This window comes from Oncorhynchus tshawytscha, linkage group LG08 (assembly GCF_018296145.1).
Source record: "Oncorhynchus tshawytscha isolate Ot180627B linkage group LG08, Otsh_v2.0, whole genome shotgun sequence".
NCBI lineage: Eukaryota > Metazoa > Chordata > Actinopteri > Salmoniformes > Salmonidae > Oncorhynchus > Oncorhynchus tshawytscha.
The window spans coordinates 35,759,299-35,785,190 of record NC_056436.1 but is presented as its reverse complement, the minus strand read 5'-3'; the positions used below and the strand labels follow the sequence as shown (position 1 = coordinate 35,785,190).

General features: G+C 49.0%; 1 protein-coding gene across 5 annotated transcripts in view; it reads right to left on the bottom strand.

The window, feature by feature from the left end:
- LOC112256542 (myelin transcription factor 1-like protein) overlaps window positions 1–25,892 on the bottom strand; it is a 149,675-nt gene that overhangs the window by 63,628 nt on the left and 60,155 nt on the right. For all 5 annotated transcript variants that reach the window (XM_042325473.1, XM_042325474.1, XM_042325476.1 and 2 more), the window contains exons 3-5: window positions 22,541–22,586; window positions 21,805–21,838; window positions 16,061–16,123 (exon numbers count right to left, since the gene is read on the bottom strand). In XM_042325473.1, coding sequence (XP_042181407.1) covers window positions 16,061–16,123; window positions 21,805–21,838; window positions 22,541–22,586 — 143 coding nt within the window. The remainder of the gene's footprint in view (window positions 1–16,060; window positions 16,124–21,804; window positions 21,839–22,540; window positions 22,587–25,892) is intronic.

Genomic DNA, 25,892 nt, shown 5'->3' with positions numbered 1-25,892 from the left:
CGCCACCACCCACCATCCCAACATCCCCACCCCAAAACAAGCACCCTTCCCCTCCTCCCCCTCACCATTGCATCAAGACCAAAAAGAAGACAAACACACAGAGATATATATATATTTCTCTCTTTATCATTTGTTATGAATATATAATATATATATATATATATATATATATATATTATATATTCATAACAAATGATAAAGAGAGAAATTATGCAGATATTGGAAAATATGCATGAATAGTATTGTGTTGCTCTCAGCTCTGTGAGCAAAGGATTTGTTTTGCCTCAGTGTATCTTAATGACTTTATTCTAGTTGTAAAAGGAGGTCTGTGGGTGGCTGTGGCTATGAGAGCACCACAGAGACAGTTTATGGAGGATGGGAGGGTCAAATATTCCATAGAGACCCCAGCCAGATGTCCTTTCCTCAGGTCAGACCTACGACACACCACCACCTCCACCACCACTGAGCTACCCTACGGACCACATTAGTGAATCAGTTGAACCACTTAATCATTGCTTATCTATAGGTAGACAATGTCCATAAAACACCAGCCCTTAACACTGTGACAGTCACCACCCACCGCAACGACACACACATATACGGGCACCGCATATATCAGGTATATATGACACCTATATGGTGCATGTCTTATCAGCTAGCGTTGAGGCATGAGTAAGTAAGAGCGTGAACCTATCCATCATCGGCTAATAATTTGTTCGCGTGGGATGTAATTACCGTGCGCTAGGCAACGGCACATCTCCCAGGTAGGGATAGTCACATAGGCCTGGAGGGATTGAACAGTGTTTTAGTATGCAATGTGTATCCTGTCAGCCTGCTATCCTGCCTTCCAAACATGGAGGACGAGGAGGTAGGGTGTGAGATAATGAGGTATCGTTAGTGAGTATCTACAGTGTCTTATTAACTAATAATAACAGCAGTCCTTTGTTTGTTACCTCTGCTGCCATCAATTATTCACACTTCACAGATTTACTCATCATTCATTTATGAAGCATCTTGTGCAGCCCAGAAACTAAATGCCACCCAGAACCAAAACATCACTGTCAGAAAGAGAGAGTTATGTGTGTGTGTGTGTGTGTGTGTGTGTGTGTGTGTCTGTGTGTGTGTGTGTCACAGTGAGTATTGGTATCTCAGAGGAAACCATGTGGCCTATTTCTCTTTTACATTTGGATGCATAGGAGGGTTTCTCGTGAAGTAAAAATACTGGAAAATGGTGGAGTGTCACAAACAAACCACTTTGACTCAGTAGCGGTTTTGAGCTGCCTGGTTGCTCCCTTCACCATAGCTCTACCGCCATTACAGTTCTACCTCCATTCCACTTCCTGATTGTGTTAGTGTACAGCCTGTGAGGTGTCAGAGTGGGGCTCCCGAGTCCAGTCACACGGCCGTTACTCTGTCCTTCCACACACTAATTGGGCTTTATAGCTTCTCCATACTTCACCCCTTCTTAGAGGGGCTGACAAACAGCCTGGACTGAACCGAGAGCATTTATCTGCCTTGATGACCCCACAGGGACCTGAAACAGGTTTACAGACCATCCCTCCATACCCCTCTTCTATCTGAGTGACGGAGGAGGTATGAGAGGCAGCTAGTTAGAGGATGTTCAGTTACATGTTATATTAGTGCCCTGCTCCACCATTTAGACACAATGGTGGGACACAGAAGGATATCGTCTGTACCGTCTGTATTTCAGGCTTATGTTCTCTCTGGTGAAATGATTTGCTTTGAGTGGCTGCTCAGGGAGGATTCCTGCTCTGGACTATGAAGAAACCGATGTTAATGGATGGGTGTGTGTGTGTGTGTGTGTGTGTGTGTGTGTGTGTGTGTGTGTGTGTGTGTGTGTGTGTGTGTGTGTGTGTGTGTGTGTGTGTGCGTGCCTTTTGAGAATGTACCTCTGTGTGTGTGTGTACAGTATACTTGGTAAAGACAAAAGACACACAGATCCACCCTCTCACATGAAGGGTGTGAGCAGTGGATTTCCTCCCTCTCTAGGGATCTCACAGGAGGGGTGTGAGACCTCTCAAAGTCCTCTGGTCCTCTGGGGCTCTTCAGACCGCACCGCCTGTTATTGGAGGTTCTCCGAATCAGAGAGGCAGACAGGCACTCGACGTGTGAGTGTGTGTGTGTGCTCGTGTATGGAATGTGTGTGGGAATGTATGTGTTTATTACTAGCTGTGTGAAGAGGTGATTAAATGGACTGTACTGTATGTGCATACATTTTCTAAATGTGTATTAGTGAATGATTGCATATGACTGATAAACACTATGTGAGAATAATGAAATGCTAATAGTGACTGATTAGGAATGTGTATCTAATGACTTCATGCTGAGTCTCATCACTCCATGAAATCTGTGTGTGTGAGAATGCACCTGTCTGTGTGTGTTTGAGAATGTACCTGTGTGTGTGTGTGTGTGTGTGTGTGTGTGTGTGTGTGTGTGTGTGTGTGTGTGTGTGTGTGTGTGTGTGTGTGTGTGTGTGTGTGTGTGTGTGTGTGTGTGTGTGTGTGTGTGTGTGTGTGTGTGTGTGTGTGTGTGTGTGTTACTTAGTATGTATGTTAACAAGCTCTTAGAGTCTCACCGCAGAATTAGATGTTCATCCACACGTCACATTTTGAAGTTGCTCCAAACATCGAATTACTAAGTGTTTTTGACACCCTGGGTTATATGCCATTCATCAGACACTTTTCTTCAAAGCGACCTACAGTCATGCGCGCATACATTTTACATATGGGTGGTCAACTAATCAAACCCACTATCATGGCTTTACAAATGCCATGCTCTACCAACTGAGTTTAGGATAGGTTTTGGGATAATGTTAAAACATTAAGGCTAGGTATTCAATCAAAATGGTTAAATTAAGGGTTAAAGTTTGGGATAGGGTCAAAACAAAAAAACTAAGAAAATGTGTTTCCACCACTGGGATTGAACAGGATACCTTCTGATCCGGAGTCATTGGATTAGGGGTTAAAGTTTGGGATAGGGGTTAAAACATAAAGGTCAGGCATTCATTCCGAATGGTTACGTTTTGGGTGAAGGTTTGGAATAGGATTAAAACAAAACCACCACTGGGATTAAACCTTATCCGGAGTCATGGGATTACTGGATTATTCCCATCCACAACGCGCTAGCAAAACCCAAGCCTACTTGATGGTAATATCCCTCACAATTGCCCCTATCCATGTCCCCTCTATCCAGGACATGAATAGACGTCCAATTTCGGAGTCACTCTTGAGTGATCTGCCTGGTGTGTTACTCATTCCTCTCATCTTCTATGTGCTCTGTGGACCCACATAGTTCAACCTCTGCCTCTCATCTCACATCCATTCTTCATTCATCAGCCCTCCCTCCCTCGCTCTCTCTGAGCCAGAGGTCCTTCCTAAGGTGTAATTTAGCTGCCACTGCTCTGTAACTCCAGTCGTGGTCCAGAGGGGCTTGTTCACCCCCGACACCACAGACACTCTGTCAATCAACCTTCCAGACAGTAAGTGGGTTCAAAGTGAGAGTCATTATTAAGTATGGCCTGAGTGGGCGGGATCTACTGCCCTGCCTTGACCCCTTGGCATGTTCACACCATAAAAAACCCTGCTTCGTTTTTTTCTCACACATAATTAACGTGTGATGAATTTTCACAAAAATTCAGAGGTAACAGAGAGAGCGAAAATAAACAGTACATACTTTCTAGAAAATAGAAGAAAATAGAAAATACCATTTTGATTGGATTTCTTATGGGTAGTGGCAAAGGAACTCCCATCAAATCCCTGGATGCCATGTTAACAGCATCAGCTATGAATGCTTCGTCTAATAGAACATTGTCTAGTGATGTTTAGTCACACCAGGCGTTAGAGAAGCCTGCTGTAGTCCCTCTGTCTTAATAACCCCAGCCAGCCAATTATCTACCAGCGTTGAGACTTGATGAGAGTTGACTAATCTAAAACGGCTGGCCAAGCTATACTGCCATGGGCCTGTTATTACCATCCAATATGCCTACCCCATTAACCTCCACCTTAAGATAAATCCGTTGGAATGACATTATTACACTTGATCAGCTCCATGAACAAACCCCTGGCCCTGGAGTTATATAACATAGAGATCCATTGAAGCCCAGTCATTTCATACACAGAGACTATATTTAAGGAATCTGATCTACAACACATATTTAGAAACAAGTTACAATGCAATGCCAATAGGATCAAACACAAGCTTGAAATTGTATTTATTATGGATCCCCATTAGCTGCAGCTGAGGCCGCAGCTACTCTTCCTGGAGTCCAACGGCTGGCCATGTCTTCCTCCTGGCTACTCCAAACCCGGCCAACAGCCCCACCCCCACAGATACTCGCCCAAGCCTCCCCAGCTTCTCCTTCACCCATATCCAGACAGCAGATGTTCTGAAAGAGCTGCAAAACCTGGACCAGTACAAATGAGCTGGGCTAGACAATCTGGAGCCTCTCTTTCTAAAACTATCCGCAGCCATTGTTGCAACCCCTATTACCAGTCTTTCGTATCGTCCGAGATCCCTAAAGATTGGAAAGCTGCCGCGGATTGGAAAGCTGCAGACTCAATAGCCCTGGTTTCCCTGATCCACCTCTACGCAGACGACACCATTCTATATACTTCTGGCCCTTCTGGCCCTTCCTTGTACACTGTGCTAGCTAACCTCCAAACGAGCTTCAATGCCATACAACACTCCTTCTGTGGCCTCCAACTGCTCTTAAACGCTAGTAAAACCAAATGCATGTTTTTCAACCGTTTGCTGCCCGCACCCGCCTGCCCGACTAGCATCACCACCCTGGAAGGTTCCGACCTAGAATATGTGGACAACTATAAATACCTAGGTTTCTGGCTAGACTGTTAACTCTCCTTCCAGACTCATATTAAACATCTCCAATCCAAAATCAAATCTAGAATCGGCTTTCAATTTTGCAACAAAGCCTCCTTTACTCACGCCGCCAAACTTACCCTAGTAAAACTGACTATCCTAACAATCCTCGACTTCGGCGGTGTCATCTACAAAATAGCTTCAAACACTCTACTCAGTAAACTGGATGCAGTCTATCACAGTGCCCTCCGTTTTGTTACCAAATCACCTTATACCACCCACCACTGCGACCTGTATGCTCTAGTCGGCTGGCCCACGGTACATATTCGTCGCCAGAACCACTGGCTCCAGGTCATCTATAAGTCTATGCTAGGTAAACCTCTGCCTTATCTCAGTTCACTGGTCACGATAACAACACCCACCCATAGCACACATTCCAGCAGGTATATCTCATTGATCATCCCTAAAGCCAACACCTCATTTGGCAGCCTTTCCTTCCAGTTCTCTGCTGCCAGTGACTGGAACAAATTGCAAACATCGCTGAAGTTGGAGACGTTTATTTCCCTCACCAACTTTAAACATCAACTATCTGAGCAGCTAACCGATCACTGCAGCTGTACATAGTCCATCTGTAAATAGCCCACCCAATCTACCTACCTCATCCCCATACTGTTTTTATTTTATTTACTTTTCTGCTCTTTTGCACACCAGTATTTCTACTTGCACATCATCATCTGCTCATTTATCACTCCAGTGTTAATCTGCTAAATTGGAATTATTTGCACCTATGGCCTATTTATTGCTTACCTCCTCATGCCTTTTGCACACACTGTATATAGACTTTATTTTCTCCACTGTGTCATTGACTTGTTTGTGTCATTGGCTTGTTTATTGTTTACTCCATGTGTAACTCTGTGTTGTTGTCTGTGTCACAATGCTTTGCTTTATCTTGGCCAGGTCGCAGTTGCAAATGAGAACTTGTTCTCAACTAGCCTACCTGGTTAAATAAAGGTGTTCTCAACTAGCCTACCTGGTTAAATAAAGGTGCAATAAAAAAGTTAAGGCAGTTATATACAAATGTTAAAAATGTGACGTTACATTTCACAACAGATTTCACAACACATTAAGTGTGTGCCTTCAGGCCACTACTACACTAACACATACAGTGGGGCAAAAAGTATTTAGTTAGCCACCAATTGTGCAAGTTCTCCCACTTAAAAAGATGAGAGAGGCCTGTAATTGTCATCATAGGTACACTTCAACTATGACAGACAAAATGAGAAAAAAAATCCAGAAAATCACATTGTAGGATTTTTAATGAATTTATTTGCAAATTATGGTGGAAAATCAGTATTTGGTCAATAACAAAAGTTTATCTCAATACTTTGTTATATACCCTTTGTTGGCAATGACATAGGTCAAACGTTTTCTGTAAGTCTTCACAAAGTTTTCACACACTGTTGCTGGTATTTTGGCCCATTCCTCCATGCAGATCTCCTCTAGAGCAGTGATGATTTGGGGCTGTTGCTGGGCAACACACACTTTCAACTTCCTTCAAATTTTTTTATGAGGTTGAGATCTGGAGACTTGCTAGGCCACTCCAGGACCTTGAAATGCTTCTTACGAAGCCACTCCTTTGTTGCCCGGGCAGTGTGTTTGGGATCATTGTCATGCTGAAATAGCAAGCCACGTTTCATCTTCAATGCCCTTGCTGATGGAAGGAGGTTTTCACTCAAAATCTCACGATACATGGCCCCATTAATTCTTTCCTTTACACAGATCAGTCGTCCTGGTCCCTTTGCAGAAAAACAGCCCCAAAGCATGATGTTTCCACCCCCATGCTTCACAGTAGGTATGGTGTTCTTTGGATGCAACTCAGCATTCTTTGTCCTCCAAACACGACGAGTTGAGTTTTTACCAAAAAGTTATATTTTGGTTTCATCTGACCATATGACATTCTCCCAATCTTCTTCTGGATCATCCAAATGCTCTCTAGCAAACTTCAGATGGGCCTGGACATGTACTGGCATAAGTAGGGGTACACGTCTGGCACTGCAGGATTTGAGTCCCTGGCGGCGTAGTGTGTTACTGATGGTAGGCTTTGTTACTTTGGTCCCAGCTCTCTGCAGGTCATTCACTAGGTCCCCCCGTGTGGTTCTGGGATTTTTGCTCACTGTTCTTCTGATCATTTTGACCCCACGGGGTGAGATCTTGCGTGGAGCCCCAGATCGAGGTAGATTATCAGTGGTCTTGTATGTCTACCCATTTCCTAATAATTGCTCCCACAGTTGATTTCTTCAAACCAAGCTGCTTACCTATTGCAGATTCAGTCTTCCCAGCCTGGTGCAGATCTACACTTTTGTTTCTGATGTCCTTTGACAGCTCTTTGGTCTTGGCCATAGTGGAGTTTGGAGTGTGACTGTTTGAGGTTCTGGACAGGTGTCTTTTATACTGATAACAAGTTCAAACAGGTGCCATTAATACAGGTAACGAGTGGAGGACAGAGGAGCCTCTTAAAGAAGACGTTACAGGTCTGTGAGATCCAGGAATCTTACTTGTTTGTAGGTGACCAAATACTTATTTTCTACTATATTTTGCAAATAAATTCATTACAAATCCTTTTTTTTCTAATTTTATCTGTCATAGTTTAAGTGTACCTATGATGAAAATTACAGGCCTCTCTCATCTTTTTCAGTGGGAGAACTTGCACAATTGGTGGCTGACTAAGTACTTTTTTGCCCCACTGTATCTGCAAGACAAAATCCATGTTTACGTATGTATAGTGTGTATGTTATCATGTGTGTGTGTATGATTGTGTTTGTGCCTGTGTGTGTCTCTTCACAATCCCATCTGTTCCGTAAGGTGTAGTTTTATCATTTAAAAAAATCGGATTCTACTGCTTGCGTCAGTTACCTGATGTGGAATAGAGTTCCATGTAGTCATGGGTCTATGTAGTACTGTGCACTTCCCATAGTCTGTCCTGGACTTGGGGACTGTGAAGAGACCTCTAGTGCCATGTCTTGTGGGGTATGCATGGATTTCTGAGCTGTATTCTAGTAGTTTAAACAGACAGCTTGGTTCAAGTTAACCCTAAGCTACAAAGAAAAATGGTCAACAGACATATGGCTATAACCAAAACTCAGAACATACAACCATATCAGAAACAGCTTCAATCCAGAACCTTATGTCACCCCTCATCTAACCAGAAACCAAAGGTCCCTCTGTGCCCAGTTGAGAACCAAATCAAATCTAAATCAAATCAAATCAAATTTATTTGTCACATACACATGGTTAGAAGATGTTAATGCAAGTGCAGCGAAATGCTTGTGCTTCTAGTTCCGACAATGTAGTAATAACTAACGAGTAATCTAACCTAACAATTCTAAAACTACTACCTTATACACACAAGTGTAAAGGGATAAAGAATATGTACATAAAGATATATGAATGAATGATGGTACAGAACGGCATAGGCAAGATGCAGTAGATGGTATCGAGTACAGTATATACATATGAGATGAGTAATGTAGGGTATGTAAACAAAGTGGCATAGTTTAAAGTGGCTAGGAATACATGTATTACATAAAGATGCAGTAGATGACATAGAGTACAGTATATACATATATATATGAGATGAGTAAACCCCTCCTGACCCCTCCTGTCTCAGCCTCCAGTATTTATGCTGCAGTAGTTAATGTGTCGGGGGGCTAGGGTCAGTTTGTTATATTTGGAGTACCTCTCCTGTCCTATTCGGTGTCCTGTGTGAATCTAAGTGTGCGTTCTCTAATTCTCTCTTTCTCTCTCTCTCTCTCTCTCGGAGGACCTGAGCCCTAGGACCATGCCCCAGGACTACCTGACATGATAACTCCTTGCTGTCCCCAGTCCACCTGGCCGTGCTGCTGCTCCAGTTTCAACTGTTCTGCCTTATTTTTATTCGACCATGCTGGTCATTTATGAACATTTGAACATCTTGGCCATGTTCTGTTATAATCTCCACCCGGCACAGCCAGAAGAGGACTGGCCACCCCACATATGCTCTCTCTAATTCTCTCTTTCTTTCTCTCTCTCGGAGGACCTGAGCCCTAGGACCATGCCCCAGGACTACCTGACATGATGACTCCTTGCTGTCCCCAGTCCATCTGACCGTGCTGCTGCTCCAGTTTCAACTGTTCTGCCTTATTATTATACGACCATGCTGGTCATTTATGAACATTTGAACATCTTGGCCATGTTCTGTTATAATCTCCACCCGGCACAGCCAGAAGAGGACTGGCCACCCCACATAGCCTGGTTCCTCTCTAGGTTTCTTCCTAGGTTTTGGCCTTTCTAGGGAGTTTTTCCTAGCCACCGTGCTTCTACACCTGCATTGCTTGCTGTTTGGGGTTTTAGGCTGGGTTTCTGTACAGCACTTTGAGATATCAGCTGATGTACGAAGGGCTATATAAATAAATTTGATTTGATTTGATTTGAGTAATGTAGGGTATGTAAACATTACATTAAGTAGCATTGTTTAAAGTGGCTAGTGATATATTTTACATCAATTTCCATCAATTCCCATTATTAAATTTGCTGGAGTTGAGTCAGTATGTTGGCAGCACCCACTCAATGTTAGTGGTGGCTGTTTAACAGTCTGATGGCCTTGAGATAGAAGCTGTTTTTCAGTCTCTCAGTCCCTGCTTTGATGCACCTGTACTGACCTCACCTTCCAGGTGATAGCGGGGTGAACAGGCAGTGGCTCGGGTGGTTGTTGTCCTTGATGATCTTTATGGCCTTCCTGTGACATCGGGTGGTGTAGGTTTCCTGGGGGGCAGGTAGTTTGCCCCCGGTGATGCGTTGTGCAGACCTCACTACCCTCTGGAGAGCCTTACGGTTGTGGGCGGAGCAGTTGCCGTACCAAGCCGAATTTCTTCAGCCTCCTGAGGTTGAAGAGGCGCTGCTGCGCCTTCTCCACGACGCTGTCTGTGTGGGTGGACCAATTCAGTTTGTCCATGACGTGTACGCCGAGGAACTTAAAACTTACTACCCTCTCCACTACTGTCCCATCGATGTGGATAGGGGGGTGCTCCCTCTGCTGTTTCCTGAAGTCCACAATCATCTCCTTTGTTTTGTTGACGTTGAGTGTGAGGTAATTTTCCTGACACCACACTCCGAGGGCCCTCACCTCCTCCCTGTAGGCCGTCTCGTCGTTGTTGGTAATCAAGCCTACCACTGTAGTGTCGTCCGCTAACTTGATCATTGAGTTGGAAGCGTGCATGGCCACACAGTCGTGGGTGAACAGGGAGTACAGGAGAGGGCTGAGAACGCACCCTTGTGGGGCCCCAGTGTTGAGGATCAGCGGGGAGGAGATGTTGTTGCCTACCCTCACCACCTGGGGGCGGCCCGTCAGGAAGTCCAGTACCCAGTTGCACAGGGCGGGGTCGAGACCCAGGGTCTCGAGCTTGATGACGAGCTTGGAGGGTACTATGGTTTAAATGCTGAGCTGTAGTCGATGAACAGCATTCTCACATTGGTATTCCTCTTGTCCAGATGGGTTAGGGCAGTGTGCAGTGTGGTTGAGATTGCATCGTCTGTGGACCTATTTGGGCGGTAAGCAAATTGGAGTGGGTCTAGGGTGTCAGGTAGGGTGGAGGTGATATGGTCCTTGACTAGACTCTCAAAGCACTTCATGATGACGGAAGTGAGTGCTACGGGGCGGTAGTCGTTTAGCTCAGTTACCTTCGCTTTCTTGGGAACAGGGACAATGGTGGCCCTCTTGAAGCATGTTGGAACAGCAGACTGGGATAAGGATTGATTGAATATGTCCGTAAACACACCAGCTAGCTGATCTGGGCATGCTCGGAGGACGCGGCTGGGGATGCCGTCTGGGCCTGCAGACTTGCGAGGGTTTACATGTTTAAATGTTTTACTCATGTCGGCTGCAGTGAAGGAGAGTCCACAGGTTTTGTTTGCGGGCCGCGTCAGTGGCACTGTATTGTCCTCAAAGCGAGCAAAAAAGTTTTTTAGTCTGCCTGGGAGCAAGACATCCTGGTCCGTGACTGGGCTGGTTTTCTTTTTGTAATCCGTGATTGACTGTAGACCCTGCCACATACCTCTTGTGTCTGAGCCGTTGAATTGTGACTCTACTTTGTCTCTATACTGACGCTTAGCTTGTTTGATTGCCTTGCTGCGGGAATAGCTACACTGTTTGTATTCGGTCATGTTTCCGGTCACCTTTCCCTGGTTAAAAGCAGTGGCTTGCGCTTTCAGTTTCACGCGAATGCTGCCATCAATCCACGGTTTCTGGTTTGGGAATGTTTTAATCGTTGCTATGGGAACGTCATCATCAATGCACTTTCTAATGGACTCGCTAACCGAATCAGCGTATTCGTCAATGTTGTTGGAATTTATGCGGAACATATCCCAGTCCACGTGGCCGAAGCAGTCTTGAAGCGTGGAATCAGATTGGTCAGACCAGCGTTGAACAGACCTGAGTGCGGGAGCTTCTTGTTTTAGTCTCTGTCTGTAGGCAGGGAGCAACAAAATGGAGTCGTGGTCAGCTTTTCTGAAAGGAGGGCGGGGGAGTGCCTTATATGCATCGCGGAAGTTAGAATAGCAATGATCCAAGGTTTTACCAGCCCTGGTTGTGCAATACAATACAATAAATTGCTGATACAATTTAGGGAGTCTTGTTTTCAGATTAGCCTTGTTAACCGGGCTACTGCCTTTGGCAATTGAAGTAGGTAGGTTCAACGCCATAGATGAAGAAGAGCGACTATGTACTGTTGTCACGGCCTGACCTTAGAGAGCCTTTTTATGTCTCTATTTGGTTTGGTCAGGGTCTGATTTGGGGTGGGCATTCTGTGTTTTGTTTTCTATGATTTTGTGTTTCTATGTTTTGGCCGGGTATGGTTCTCAATCAGGGACAGCTGTCTATCGTTGTCTCTGATTCGGAACCATACTTAGGCAGCCCTTTTCCCTCCTTTCTGTGTGGGAAGTTGTCTTTGTTTGTGGCACATAGCCCTTAAGCTTCACGATTGTTTTGTATTGTTTATTGTTTTGTCGGCGTCATTTCAAATAAAAGGAATATGTACGCTCACAACGCTGCGCTTTGGTCTACTTCCAACGACACCCGTGACTGTCTGTGATTTAGGGCAGGTCGAGAATGAACTTCCATTTTTATTTCATTGTACTTTATATGATGATTTGAGAGTTATACTGTTTAATAAAATGTTGCAAAGAAATCAGGAACTATTCTTGATTAGATATGAAGAAAAATTTGAATGGCTATTTAGAAAATATCTATTCTTGGTTGCAAATTTTATCTCCGAAGCTTCGACAAGATAAGTTGTAAACTTGAAATATTTTTGTTTTGTTTTCTCAATAGTTTTTCACTGCTGTATGAACGTATGTTTATATATACATCCATTCGGAAAGTATTCAGACCCCTTGCCTTTTTTCACATTTTGTTACGTTACAGCCTTATTCTAAAATTGATGAAATCACATATGTATTCAGACCCTTTACTCAGTACCTTGTTGAAGCACCTTTGGCAGCGAATATAGCCTTGAGTCTTCTTGGGTATAACGCTACAAGCTTGGCACAGCTGTATTTGGGGAGTTTCTCCCATTCTTCTCTTCAGATCCTCTCAAGCTCTGTCAGGTTGGATGGGGAGTGTCGCTGCACAGCTATTTTCAGGTCTCTCCACAGATGTTCGATCAGGTTCAAGTCCGGGCTCTGACTTGTACCGAAGCCACTCCAGCGTTGTCTTGACTGTGTGCTTAGGTTCATTGTCCAGTTGGAAAGTGAACCTTCGCCGCAGTCTGAGGTCCTGAGCATTCTAGAGCAGGTTTTCATTTCCTGACTAGTCTCCCAGTCCCCGTCGCTGAAAAACATCCCCACAGTATGATGCTGCCACCAACAATCTTCACTGTAGGGATGGTGCCAGGTTTCCTCCAGACGTGATGCTTGGCATTCAGGCCAAAAAGTTCAATCTTATTTTATCAGACAAGCGGGCTGTCATGTGCCTTTTACTGAGGAGTGGCTTCCGTCTGATTGGTAGAGTGCTGCAGAGATGGTTGTCCTTCTGGATGGTTCTCCCATCTCCACAGAGGAACTCAGGAGCTCTGTCAGAGTGACCATTGGGTTCTTGGTCATCTCCCTGACCAAGGCCCTTCTCCCCAGATTGCTTAGTTTGGCCGGACGGCCAGCACTAAGAAGAGTTTTGTTGGTTTCAAACTTCTTCCTTTTAAGAATGATGGAGGCCATTGTACTCTTGGGGACCTTCAATGCTGCAGACATTTTTTGGACCCTTCCCCAGATCTGTGCCTCGACACAATCCTGTCTCACTATTCCTTCGACCTCATTCTTGGTTTTTGCTCTGACATGCACTGTGCAACTGTGGGACCTCATATAGAAAGGTGTGTGCTTTTCCAAATCATGTCCAATCAATTGAATTTACCACAGGTGGATTCCAATCAAGTTGTAGAAACATCTCAAGGATAATCAACGGAAACAGAATGCACCTGAGCTCAATTTTGAGTCAGGTGCAAAGGGACTGAATACTTATGTAAATAAGGTATTTCAGTTTTTTATACATATATATATATATATATATATATATATTAAATATGTATAAAAAACTGAATATACATATATATACATTTGCAAACATTTCTAAAAACCCTGTTTTTGCTTTGTCATTATGGGATATTGTGTGTAGATTGCTGAGGAAATGTTTTATTTGATCCCTTTTAGAATAAGGCTGAAAGGTAACTAAATGTGGAAAAAGTCAAGGGAACTGAATACTTTCCGAAGGCACTGTAAGTATAGACATGATTATCTTATTTTGCTACAGTAAATACCATGGACATCCTGAAGATGCCTGACACGATAATACAATTAAATCATATGCTACAGACAAACAGAGACTGTGGTTTACTGGGACTGCATGGAACCATCTGCCAGGGTGTGAACAGTCTTATGTTATGGTATTTCTGGGTCTGCGGCATGCGTTCTAAGGCTTTGTGAATTGCAGCGCGGCTAGGCTGGAGAGGAAAGAGGATATCGCTGGCACGCCGTGCAGAGAGCGGAGAAAGGGACTAATTAACATATTAATGATCCCACCTTCTTAGAGCTTCTGTCGGATAGTCAAAACACTTTGATAAGTATGCAAATGAGCACGAAACCATCTGAAGGAGAAATTAGCTGCCGGAGATGGCCGAGCGTGAGAGAGAATGAGAGTAAGGGAGAGGGGGCAGAGAGGGGGAGGTGGAGAGAGACAGAGACAGAGAGAGAGAGAGAGAGAGAGAGCGAGAGAGAGAAAGGAAGGAAGGAAGATGGGCGGGAGAGAAAGGAGGAGAGAAAGAGAGAGAGAGAGAGAGTATTTGAGCAAGGCAGTCTTAGCCAGGCATGCTGATGGAATGAGCCTCTCGTTTGTTTTATTTATCTTCAATTATCCGCTGAGCAAAGCAAAGCACTGGCTGGTGGGATGGACACGTCACACTAAGAGGAGGAGTGTTTCTTTGTCTCCTCTTTGTGTGTGAGAGAGAAAGAAAGAGAAAGAAAAAGAGAGCGAAAACAGAGATGGGAAATAGTGCATGGCTATGCAGCCTTCTCCATACTGTCCGTCCTCTCTCTTCTCTCTCGCTATAAAGATACATACGGTACAGAGCGCTGCTGTCTATCAACTGTGCTGACGTCCAAGATGGCGGCAAGACCTAAGCCAGAGGACCGCCAGCCTCTGAGGGGGTTTAAGTAATGACCCCATCCAGACAAGGGCAAGTAATTATTACACTGGAAAGCCTTGCACGTGACCAGGATGGGATATTTCTGTGGGAAAGCTAGTGTGTGTGTGTGTGTGTGTGTGTGTGTGTGTGTGTGTGTGTGTGTGTGTGTGTGTGTGTGTGTGTGTGTGTGTGTGTATGCGCACACGTGCGTGACTTAGTTTAGTTCCCGATTCACCGACACGGTCATCACATTCTACAATGATTTTGAATAATTAAAATGTTAAATTAACTGGATAATGTCTTGGACGGCCATGTTTCAGCTCTGACACTGGCGATTAAAGCTTCCACTAGAACTACTAGCCTCTCTCCTTCCACCAACCAGAGGACAGAGAAAACCTATGTCTTGACAGAGATGGAGTTAGAACAGGTAGCTATAGACAGTTCAAAAGAACAGTATGCACATCCAAAACTGTCCACAGTTGCAGGGTACAACAATTCCACAAGGAAAGTTGATGAATACCCACGCAATGAATGCTTTGTTTTATCAGCAACTAGTTGGACCTCAAAGGGTTTTCATCGGGCTTAACTAAGGTTTAGCAATGATCCACCTTCCTCAACTGTTCTGAACATTTCAGCTCAAGAGGAGCTGACGGAGAGAGAACGGCTCTGCCTGTATTTAGTAAGAGACAAACACAAGCGCTCTGTTTAAGAGACGAGTCTGAACGGGTCTGACACATGTGATGTCATAAGGAGTAACATAGTGTTTGTGGTGATATGGTACCCACGCATGAGAACCACAAGTTAGTATACACGTCGGTGCACGTCGGTGAAAGCCGCTGAGGGGAGGATGGCTCATAATAACGGCTGGAACGGGAGACATGGAAGAGACCACCTGGAGACCAGGTGTTTGATGTATTTGATACCGTTCCACTAATTCCGCTCCGGCCATTGCGACGGACCTGTCCTCCCCAATGGAGGTGTCACCAACCTCCTGTGACACACATAATATATACACAATAGTCACAGACTATCTGAAAAGAGGGGATTCTACCAATTCTTTTGACAGTGTATCTAGGAGACGCCCAAAGTGTCTGGTTCCGGTTATGTAAGGCAGCAACCCCCTCTTTGTCTGACTGGGAAAGTGGGATTAGTTCACAATGAGCCTGGTATTTTAGAACAAAGGGGAAGGAATAGAACACAGGCATGTCCTTTAGAGAGGAGAGAGAGCCTTCCATTTTCAGTGCTTGTTTATGAATAGCTTTATGGAGAGCTTATGCACTAGAAAACATGATTAGCATATCCCACTGTACATATGCAAATGACAAAGGGATGGGAATACATATTAGTGCAGTAACCTGCCCATCAAACCTGGCTGAGGGGAAACAATTATGGTAGGCTATCGGAATGCGTTTCAACAAAGGATATACCAGTAAAAAACAATGGAAATCATTAGTGTACAGTAAAAGTGGAAAGAATGGTTCATCCGTTACTGAAATAAGACCAAAAGGAGATCGTTTTACCTTCGATGTCTTGCATATTTGCCGCTGACATGTCCACTTCCATCACAGCCTTGTGTAGGACAGCTGCGATGAAACAGAAGAACACACTGAGTATGCACGTAACTCAACATTCTCCACACTGAGTATAGACATAACTCACCATTCTCCACATTGAGTATGCACACAGCTCACCATTCTTCACACGGAGTATGCACACATCTCCCCATTCTCCACACGGAGTATGCACACAGCTCACCATTCTCCACACTGAGTATGCACACAGCTCACCATTCTCCACACCGAGTATGCACACAGCTCACCATTCTCCACATGGAGTATGCACACATCTCCCCATTCTCCACACGGAGTATGCACACATCTCCCCATTCTCCACACGGAGTATGCACACAGCTCACCATTCTCTATACTGAGTATGCACACATCTCCCCATTCTCCACATGGAGTATGCATACAGCTCACCATTCTCTACACTGAGTATGCACATAACTCACAATTATCCACTCTTCCCTTGTTCTATCTGTCCATCCATCTACTATTAATATGCTGTTCAGTTTCTGTTTTCTTCTCCACACTATTGGATGTTCCGCCTCCTTTGAAATCATATAACATTTCTACCTTTACTCTTCACACAATGCACTCTTGTTGTACTCCTATATGTACAGTATGCACTGTTATGGTAATTCACACTCCAATCTGGTCTTACTCCCTCACCTAGCCCCTCCTCTCATTTTAGCCTAATCCTCATCATAACCATCATAACCCTCTCCAGTATCACAGTGGCATATCTGCCCAGACCAGACCAGACAGAACCGTCACGGAAAGTCAAGCGTATTTGCCCTGATGACTATCCGCTCTCTGGGGAGCGACGCCATCGAGCGGCATTATCGGCATTATGGACGCCTCGGCCTGGAGATAGGCTGGCCATCGATCCGCTGACTAATTGCTATCTGCAGGCAGCGGTGGAGAAAGGAAAGAGAGAGAGAGCAGAGAGAGAGAGCGAGAGAAAGAGAGAGAGAGACAGAGAGAGCAGAGAGAGAAGAGAGAGAAGAGAGAGCAGAGAGAGAGAGAGAGAGAGAAAATAAAGAGAGAGAGAGACAGAGAGAGCAGAGAGAGAAGAGAGAGAAGAGAGAGCAGAGAGAGAGAGAGAGAGCAGAGAGAGAGAGAGAAATAAAGAGAGAGAGAGACAGAGAGAGCAGAGAGAAGAGAGAGAGAGAGAGAGAGAGAGAGAGAGAGAGAGAGAGAGAGAGAGAGAGAGAAATAAAGAAAAGAGGGGGAAGAGAGAGGTAGAGATGGGGAGCCACACTGTCTTTGGAAATCAGAAAGCAATACTGTATGTGTCCAGGTGGGATATTATTTATTGATAGGTGGGTCCAGAATGTTATGTCTCAAAAAAACGTATCCCAGCCTGTAAAGGACTTAATTAAACCCATGGATGAAAGTATAAAAGTATCTTTGAACCAGGATTAAATGTCCAAATAAAAGACATAGATGAGAACTTTTAGTGGATAACTGGAGCACCACAGTAAGGTTGTCCATCATCGGTGCAGGGAGATCCAGTGGGCTGATCCCATCAATAGGTTTCATGGTCTAGATCAGTGGTTCCCAAACTTTTTATAGTCCCGAACCCCTTCAAACATTCAACCTCCAGCTGCGTACCCCCTCTAGCACCAGGGTCAGCTCACTCTCAAATGTTTTTTTTTGTTGCCATCCTTGTAAGCCTGCAACATACACACTATATGATACATTTATTAAACATAAGAATGAGTGTGAGTTTTTGTCACAACCCAGCTCGTGGCAAGTGACAAAGAGCTCTTATAGGACCAGGGCACAAATTATAATATAATAATAATCAATAATTTTACTCTTTATTTAGCCATCTTAGATATAAAACTTTATTTACTCATCGAAAATTATGAATAACTCACCACAGGATAATGAGAAGGGTGTGCTTGAAAGGATACACATAACTTTGCAATGTTGAGTTTTATTGGAGAGAGTCTCAGTCTTAAATCATTTTCCACACACAGTCTGTGCCTGTATTTATTTTTCGCAGGAGTGAGGGCAGAGAATCCACTCTCACATAGGTACGTGGTTTCAAACGGCATCAGTGTCTTAACAGCACGATTTGCCAAGGCAGGATACTCTGAGTGCAGCCCTATCCTGAAATATGTCAGTGGATTCTGATTAAATTCAATTTTCACAGAACCGCTTGTTGCAATTTCGATGAGGCTCTCTTGTTCAGATATCGATAAGTGGACTGGAGGCAGGGCATGAAAGGGATAACGAATCCAGTTGTTTGTGTCATCCGTTTCGGGAAAGTACCTGCATAATTGTGCACCAAACTCACACAGGTGCTTCGCTACATCACATTTGACATTGTCTGTAAGCTTGAATTTATTTGCACACAAAAAAATCATACAACGACGGAAAGACCTGTGTGTTGTCTTTGTTAATGCAGACAGAGAAGAGCGCCAACTTCTTAAATCCTAGCCTCAATTTTGTCGCGCACATTGAATATAGTTGCGGAGACTCCCTGTATAATCCTAGATTCAGATCATTCAGGCGAGAAAAAAGGAAATCACCCAGATAGGCCAGTCGTGTGAGAAAGTCATCGTCATGCAAGCGGTCAGACAAGTGAAAATTACAGTGAAGAAAACTTTAAGCTCGTTACCACTCCACTATGTCTCCCTGTCATGGCTTTTGCGCCATCAGTACAGATAAACATATCTTGAACACCAAAGTCCATTTGATGTCACAAAGCTGTCCAGGACTTTAAAAATACCCTCTCCTGTTGTCCTGGTTTCCAGTGGTTTGCAGAAGAGGATGTCTTCCTTAAATGACCCCCCCTCCCATAAACGTATCGGACATACTGTATACCAGGAGGTATGCCAGGCCAGATAGGCCAGCATGCCATCACCCAGATAGGCCAGTATGCCATCACCCAGATAGGCCAGTATGCCATCACCCAGATAGGCCAGTCGTGTGAGAAAGTCATGCATAGAATTCACTGGCTTGTATGCTGTGAAACAGTGCTATTTGATGAAGTCATTGTTTGTATAGTTTTTTTGGGCCTTTCCCCTCAGTATTGTCCCAGCCATGCTGAGGGAAAAGCAAGCTATTGTCCTAGCAGGAAGAATGAAGTCCTCCACAATAGTATGCGGCTTGCTGTCCTAGCCACTCGGTAGCTCACCATATAAGATGCTTCTAAGCCCCTTCTTATTAATGGTATCTCTTACTACTTGAAAGTTGTCTTAATTCTCACTCAAAAAACTCCATGTGGCTTATTTTTCAAATTGGTATTTTTTGTTTCAAAATATCTGCGCAAGAGTGAAGGTTTCAGCGAGTTGTGAGATAGTACTTTTGCACATATAACACACTGTGGCTGAGGAAAGGCACTACTCCCAATATAAGTGAACCCCAAATCAATGTAGTCCTCATCATATTTGGCCTCTTCGATGGTCCAACGTCCCTGTCTGTTGTTCGGTGCTTTCCCGGGTAAGGGGGCAGTAGATCTTCAGCTGCATCAGATTCACAACTGTCAGTGTCCATGCTAGCTGGGCTAACAACAAATGTAGAATTTACTGATGTGTTACTGATGTGTAACGTGGACGGGTGCAGGTAGAGCTGGTATGTGTCTCTATGAACACTTTTACTTTTTTTTAACCATTTATACATTTTCGAGCAAAAGGAATGAGCAGCAGCTTGGCTACATACGGGCCATCAGTGGAATTCCCGTGAGAGAGAAACGCTTAATGTAAGGCTACCTGTATTTGACTACCTGTATTTGGCTAACTGTATTTGGCTACCTGTATTTGACTACCTGTATTTGGCTACCTGTATTTGACTACCTGTATTTGACTACCTGTATTTGGCTACCTGTATTTGACTACCTGTATTTGGCTACCTGTATTTGACTACCTGTATTTGCCTACCTGTATTTGGCTACCTGTATTTGACTACCTGCATTTGACTACCTGTATTTGACTACCTGTATTTGCCTACCTGTATTTGGCTACCTGTATTTGACTACCTGCATTTGACTACCTGTATTTGACTACCTGTATTTGACTACCTGTACTTGACTACTTGTATTTGCCTACCTGTATTTGACTACCTGTATTTGACTACCTGCATTTGACTACCTGTATTTGACTACCTGCATTTGACTACCTGTATTTGACTACTTGTATTTGACATTGTGTTGTTATTTCGCTGAACACTAGATGGTTTAATTTTATTTTTGGAAGTGAATCAAGGCTTACTCAGGTGAGAAAAAAAACTCACCCAAGTGTATAACTCTGTTGGAAAATATAAATGGACTGTTTGAATATGTGAATCACATTTTTATTTAACCCCCCCTTAGGTTGTGCCGTGGCGGAGATCTTTGTGGGCTATACTCAGCCTTGTCTCAGGATGGTAAGTCGGTGGTTGAAGATATCCCTCTAGTGGTGTGGGGGCTGTGCTTTGGCAAAGTGGGTGGAGTTATATCCTTCCTGTTTGGCCCTGTCCGGGGGTGTCCTCGGATGGGGCCACAGTGTCTCCTGACCCCTCCTGTCTCAGCCTCCAGTGTTTATGCTGCAGTAGTTTATGTGTCGGGGGGCTAGGGTCAGTTTGTTATATCTGGAGTACTTCTCCTGTCCTATTCGGTGTCCTGTGTGAATTTAAGTGTGCTCTCTCTCATTCTCTCTTTCTCTCTTTCTTTCTCTCTCTCGGAGGACCTGAGCCCTAGGACCATGCCTCAGGACTACCTGACATGATGACTCCTTGCTGTCCCCAGTCCACCTGGCCATGCTGCTGCTCCAGTTTCAACTGTTCTGCCTTATTATTATTGGACCATGCTGGTCATTTATGAACATTTGAACATCTTGGCCATGTTCTGTTATAATCTCCACTCGGCACAGCCAGAAGAGGACTGGCCACCCCACATAGCCTGGTTCCTCTCTAGGTTTCTTCCTAGGTTTTGGCCTTTCTAGGGAGTTTTTCCTAGCCACCGTGCTTCTACACCTGCATTGCTTGCTGTTTGGGATTTTAGGCTGGGTTTCTGTACAGCACTTTGAGATATCAGCTGATGTACGAAGGGCTATATAAATAAATTTGATTCCATTTGATTTGATTTGGCGTACACCCGACGGTATTGCTCGTACCCCTGGGCATCTAGTACATGCAATTCAATGAACTTAGTTAGCAGGGACAACACACAAGGGTCAATTCAGGATCATCTTATGCCCACTGTACTGACATGTCTAACCACCTGTCAGTACAGGCTAACGATGGAGTTTGCAGTGGGGTTTAATAAGTTAGATTTGATCAAAGAGAACTTCGATTTTAATTATTTACTGGCAATAGGGTTTGTCAGGATAGATAGAGAAAAAAAATGGAGAAACGGGATAGCGAGCCAGAAAGGAAGAGAGTTAGAGAGAAAAGAGCGAGAGAGCGACTGGTACAGATGAAGTGAGATACAGAGTGAATAAGGGAGAGAAAGTGAGAGATGAGAATAAAAGAGAGAGGAAGTAGCATGCAGAGTAAATGGCGTCGCCCTCCTGTCTGAAGAGGTGATTGTAGTGCTCGTCTCTCGCTGCACACTGAGAGGCTGGGAGTACTCCACAGCCATTATCGGCCCTCGTGGCCTTTCATCTCTCAGCCTCTCCCTCCCCCTCTCTACCTCCCTCCCTCTTTCACTCACACACATGGGGGTTAGCTGGAAAGGCAGGGGAACAGGGACAATGTTTAACAGTAATACTGACCTGAACAGCTCTGGTATCGCTGGTTCCACAGGCACTGAGAAATACAGGCAGAGAGAGAGAGAAAGGGATGGGGAAAGAGGGAGGGGAGAGAGAGAGAGGGAAGAGAGAGAGATGAGTGAGAGGGGCGAGAGGGACGGGGAAAGAAGGAGGGGAGAGAGAGGGGAGAGCGAGAGAGGAGAGAGAGGGGAGAGACAGGAGAGAGAGCGATGGGGAAAGAGGGAGGGGAGAGAGAGAGGGAAGAGAGGGAGAGAGAGGGAGTGTAGAGAGGGAGGGGAGAGAGAGAGGGGAGACAGAGAGGAGAGGGAGGGAGGGGAAAGAGAGAGGGGAGAGAGAGAGGGGAGAGAGAGGAGTAAGAGAGGGAAGGCAGAGAGGGATGGGGAGAAAATAATGAGTGAGGGGATGCGAAAGAAAAAGAGTAATCCCTATATCTTAAAAGCATGCTTTCATCAAGGTTAAAAACAGTGACAACCATATTCAATGGAGGCAGGCACAATAACACGATGTAATTGGCTGGATAGACTGCCTGGAGAATTGTGAATTCAAGAGTGTCTCATATAGGATGGCTTGTGAGGTGAGAGACAGTGTGAAGAGAAGAGTGAAGCAGTGAGTGAGAGACCTGTGTGTGTGTGTGTATTTGTGTGTGTTTGTGTGTATGTGTGTGCTTGTGGGTTGGGGTAAGGTCACCCTGAATGGCGCCTGCAGTGATTTGAGGAGAGTGCAGACGCACCTCGGATACCTTTTGAGCGTGTGCGATGGCGCTTCTCGTCTGCATTCACCTCCATCTGCAGGGGAGACACAAACAGATAGTCAGAGATAGAAGCCCTGCCAGGGCCTGTGCCAAGAGAAGAGTGGCTTTGGTGGCCCGGCACCTGGGTCTGTCTGTCTGTCTGCCCGCCCACCCGTCGGTCCACCAGTCTGCCCACCTGCCCGCCGGTCCACCAGTCTGCCCACCTGCCCGCCGGTCCACCAGTCTGCCCGCCCACCCGCCCGCCCGCCCGCCGGTCTGCCCGCCCGCCTGCCCGCCGGTCCACCAGTCTGCCCACTTGCCCGCCGGTCCACCAGTCTGCCCGCTCACCCGCCCGCCTGCCGGTCTGCCCGCCCGCCTGCCCGCCGGTCCCCCTTCTGCCCGCCCGCCCGACGGTCCACCAGTCTGCCCGCCCGCCCGCCCGCCCGTCAGTCCACCAGTCTGCCCACCCGCCCACCCGCCCGACCAGTCTGCCCGCCCGTCTGCCCGCCGGTCACCAGTCTGCCCGCCCGCCGGTCCACCAGTCTGCCCACCCGCCCGCCCGGGTCCACCAGTCTGCCCGCCCACCCGCCCGCCCGTGGTCTGCCCGCCCGTCTGCCCGCCCGCCGCCTGCCGCCAGTCCACCAGTCTGCCCGCCGTTCTGCCTGCCCGCCCGCTGGTCCACCAGTCTGCCCGCCTGCCCGCCGGTCCACCAGTCTGCCCACCTGCCCGCCGGTCCACCAGTCTGCCCGCCCACCCGCCCACCCGCCCGCTGCCCGCCCGCCTGCCCGCCGGTCCACCAGTCTGCCCACCTGCCCGCCGGTCCACCAGTCTGCCCGCCCACCCGCCCACCCGCCCGGTCTGCCCGCCCGCCTGCCCGCCGGTCCACCAGTCTGCCCACCTGCCCGCCGGTCCACCAGTCTGCCCGCCTGCCCGCCCGCCAGTCCACCAGTCTGCCCACCTGCCCGCCGGTCCACCAGTCTGCCCGCCCACCCGCCCGCCCGCTGGTCTGCCCGCCCGCCTGCCCGCCCACCAGTCTGCCCGCCCGCCGGTCCACCAGTCTGCCCACCCACCCGCCCACCCGCCCGCCGGTTCCCAGTCTGCCCTGCCCGCCGGTCCACCAGTCTGCCCGCCCGCCCGGTCCACCAGTCTGCCCCTGCCCGCCGGTCCACCAGTCTGCCCCCGCCCGTCGGTTCCACCAGTCTGCCCGCCCGCCCGCCCTGCCCGCCCGCCCATTGGTCCACCAGTCTGCCCACCCGCCCGCCCGTCGGTCCACCAGTCTGCCCGCCCGCCCGCCCGTCGGTCCACCAGTCTGCCCGCCCGCCCGCCCGCCGGTCACCAGTCTGCCCGTCCTGCCCGCCGGTCCACCAGTCTGCCCGCCCGCCCGCCCGGTCCACCAGTCTGCCCACCTGCCCGCCCGCCACGTCGCCGCCCGCCCGCCGGTCCACCAGTCTGCCCACCCGCCCGCCCGTCAGTCCACCAGTCTGCCCGCCCGCCGGTCCACCAGTCTGCCCACCCGCCCGCCGTCCACCAGTCTGCCCACCCGCCCGCCGGTCCACCAGTCTGCCCGCCCGCCTGCCCGCCGGTCCACCAGTCTGCCCGCCCACCGGTCCACCAGTCTGCCCACCTGCCCACCGGTCCACCAGTCTGCCCGCCCACCCGCCCGACTGCCGGTCTGCCCGCCCGCCTGCCCGCCGGTCCACCAGTCTGCCCGCCCGCCCGCCGGTCCACCAGTCTGCCCGCCCGCCGGTCCACCAGTCTGCCCGCCCGCCCATTGGTCCACCAGTCTGCCACCCGCCCGCCCGTCGGTCCACCAGTCTGCCCGCCCGCCCGCCGGTCCACCAGTCTGCCCGCCCGCCCGCCGGTTCCGCCAGTCTGCCCGTCCTTCCGCCCGCCGGTCCACCAGTCTGCCCGCCCGCCGGTCCACCAATCTGCCCACCCGCCGGTCCACCAGTCTGCCCACCCGCCCGCCCGTCGGTCCACCAGTCTGCCCGCCCGCCGGTCCACCAGTCTGCCCGCCCGCCCATTGGTCCACCAGTCTGCCACCCGCCCGCCCGTCGGTCCACCAGTCTGCCCGCCCGCCCGCCGGTCCACCAGTCTGCCCACCCGCCCGCCCGCCCGCCCGGTCCGCCCGCCCGCCCGCTGGTCCACCAGTCTGCCCACCCGCCCGCCCACCAGTCTGCCCGCCCGCCCGCCCACCCACCCAGTCTGCCCACCCGCCCGCCCGCCCGGGTCCACCAGTCTGCCCACCCGCCCGCCGGTCCACCAGTCTGCCCGCCCGCCCGCCACCACCAATCTGCCCGCCCGCCCGGTCCACCAGTCTGCCCCCCGCCCGCCCGTCGGTTCACCAGTCTGTCCACCCGCCCGCCCGTCGGTCCACCAGTCTGCCCGCCCGCCCGCCGGTCCACCAGTCTGCCCGCCCGCCCGCCCGTCGGTCCACCAGTCTGCCTGTCCTGCCCGCCGGTCCACCAGTCTGCCCGCCCGCCCCCGCCGGTCCACCAGTCTGCCCACCCGCCCGCCCGCCACCAGTCTGCCCCCGCCCGCCCGGTCCACCAGTCTGCCCACCCGCCCGCCCGTCAGTCCACCAGTCTGCCCGCCCGCCCGCCCGTCCGGTCCACCAGTCTGCCCGCCCACCCGCCCGCCCGCCGGTCTGCCCGCCCGCCTGCCCGCCGGTCCACCAGTCTGCCCGCCCGCCGGTCCACCAGTCTGCCCACCTGCCCACCGGTCCACCAGTCTGCCCGCCCACCCGCCCGACCCGCCGGTCTGCCCGCCCGCCTGCCCGCCGGTCCACCAGTCTGCCCGCCCGCCCGCCGGTCCACCAGTCTGCCCACCCGCCCGCCCGCCCGTCGGTCCACCAGTCTGCCCGCCCACCTGCCCACCAGTCTGCCCACCCGCCCGCCCGCCAGTCCACCAGTCTGCCCGCCCGCCGGTCCACCAGTCTGCCCGCCCGCCCGTCAGTCCACCAGTCTGCCCGCCCACCCGCCCGCCCGCTGGTCTGCCCGCCCGCCCGCCTGCCCGCCGGTCCACCAGTCTGCCCGCCCGCCCGCCCGGTCCACCAGTCTGCCCGCCCACCCGCCCGCCCCCGCCGGTCTGCCCGCCCGCCTGCCCGCCGGTCCACCAGTGTGCCCGCCCGCCCGGTCCACCAGTCTGCCCACCTGCCCACCGGTCCACCAGTCTGCCCGCCCACCCGCCCGACCCGCCGGTCTGCCCGCCCGCCTGCCCGCCCGGTCCACCAGTCTGCCCGCCCGCCCCTGCCGGTCCACCAGTCTGCCCGCCCGCCCGCGGTCCACCAGTCTGCCCACCTGCCCGCCGGTCCACCAGTCTGCCCGCCCACCCGCCCGCCTGCCGGTCTGCCCGCCCGCCT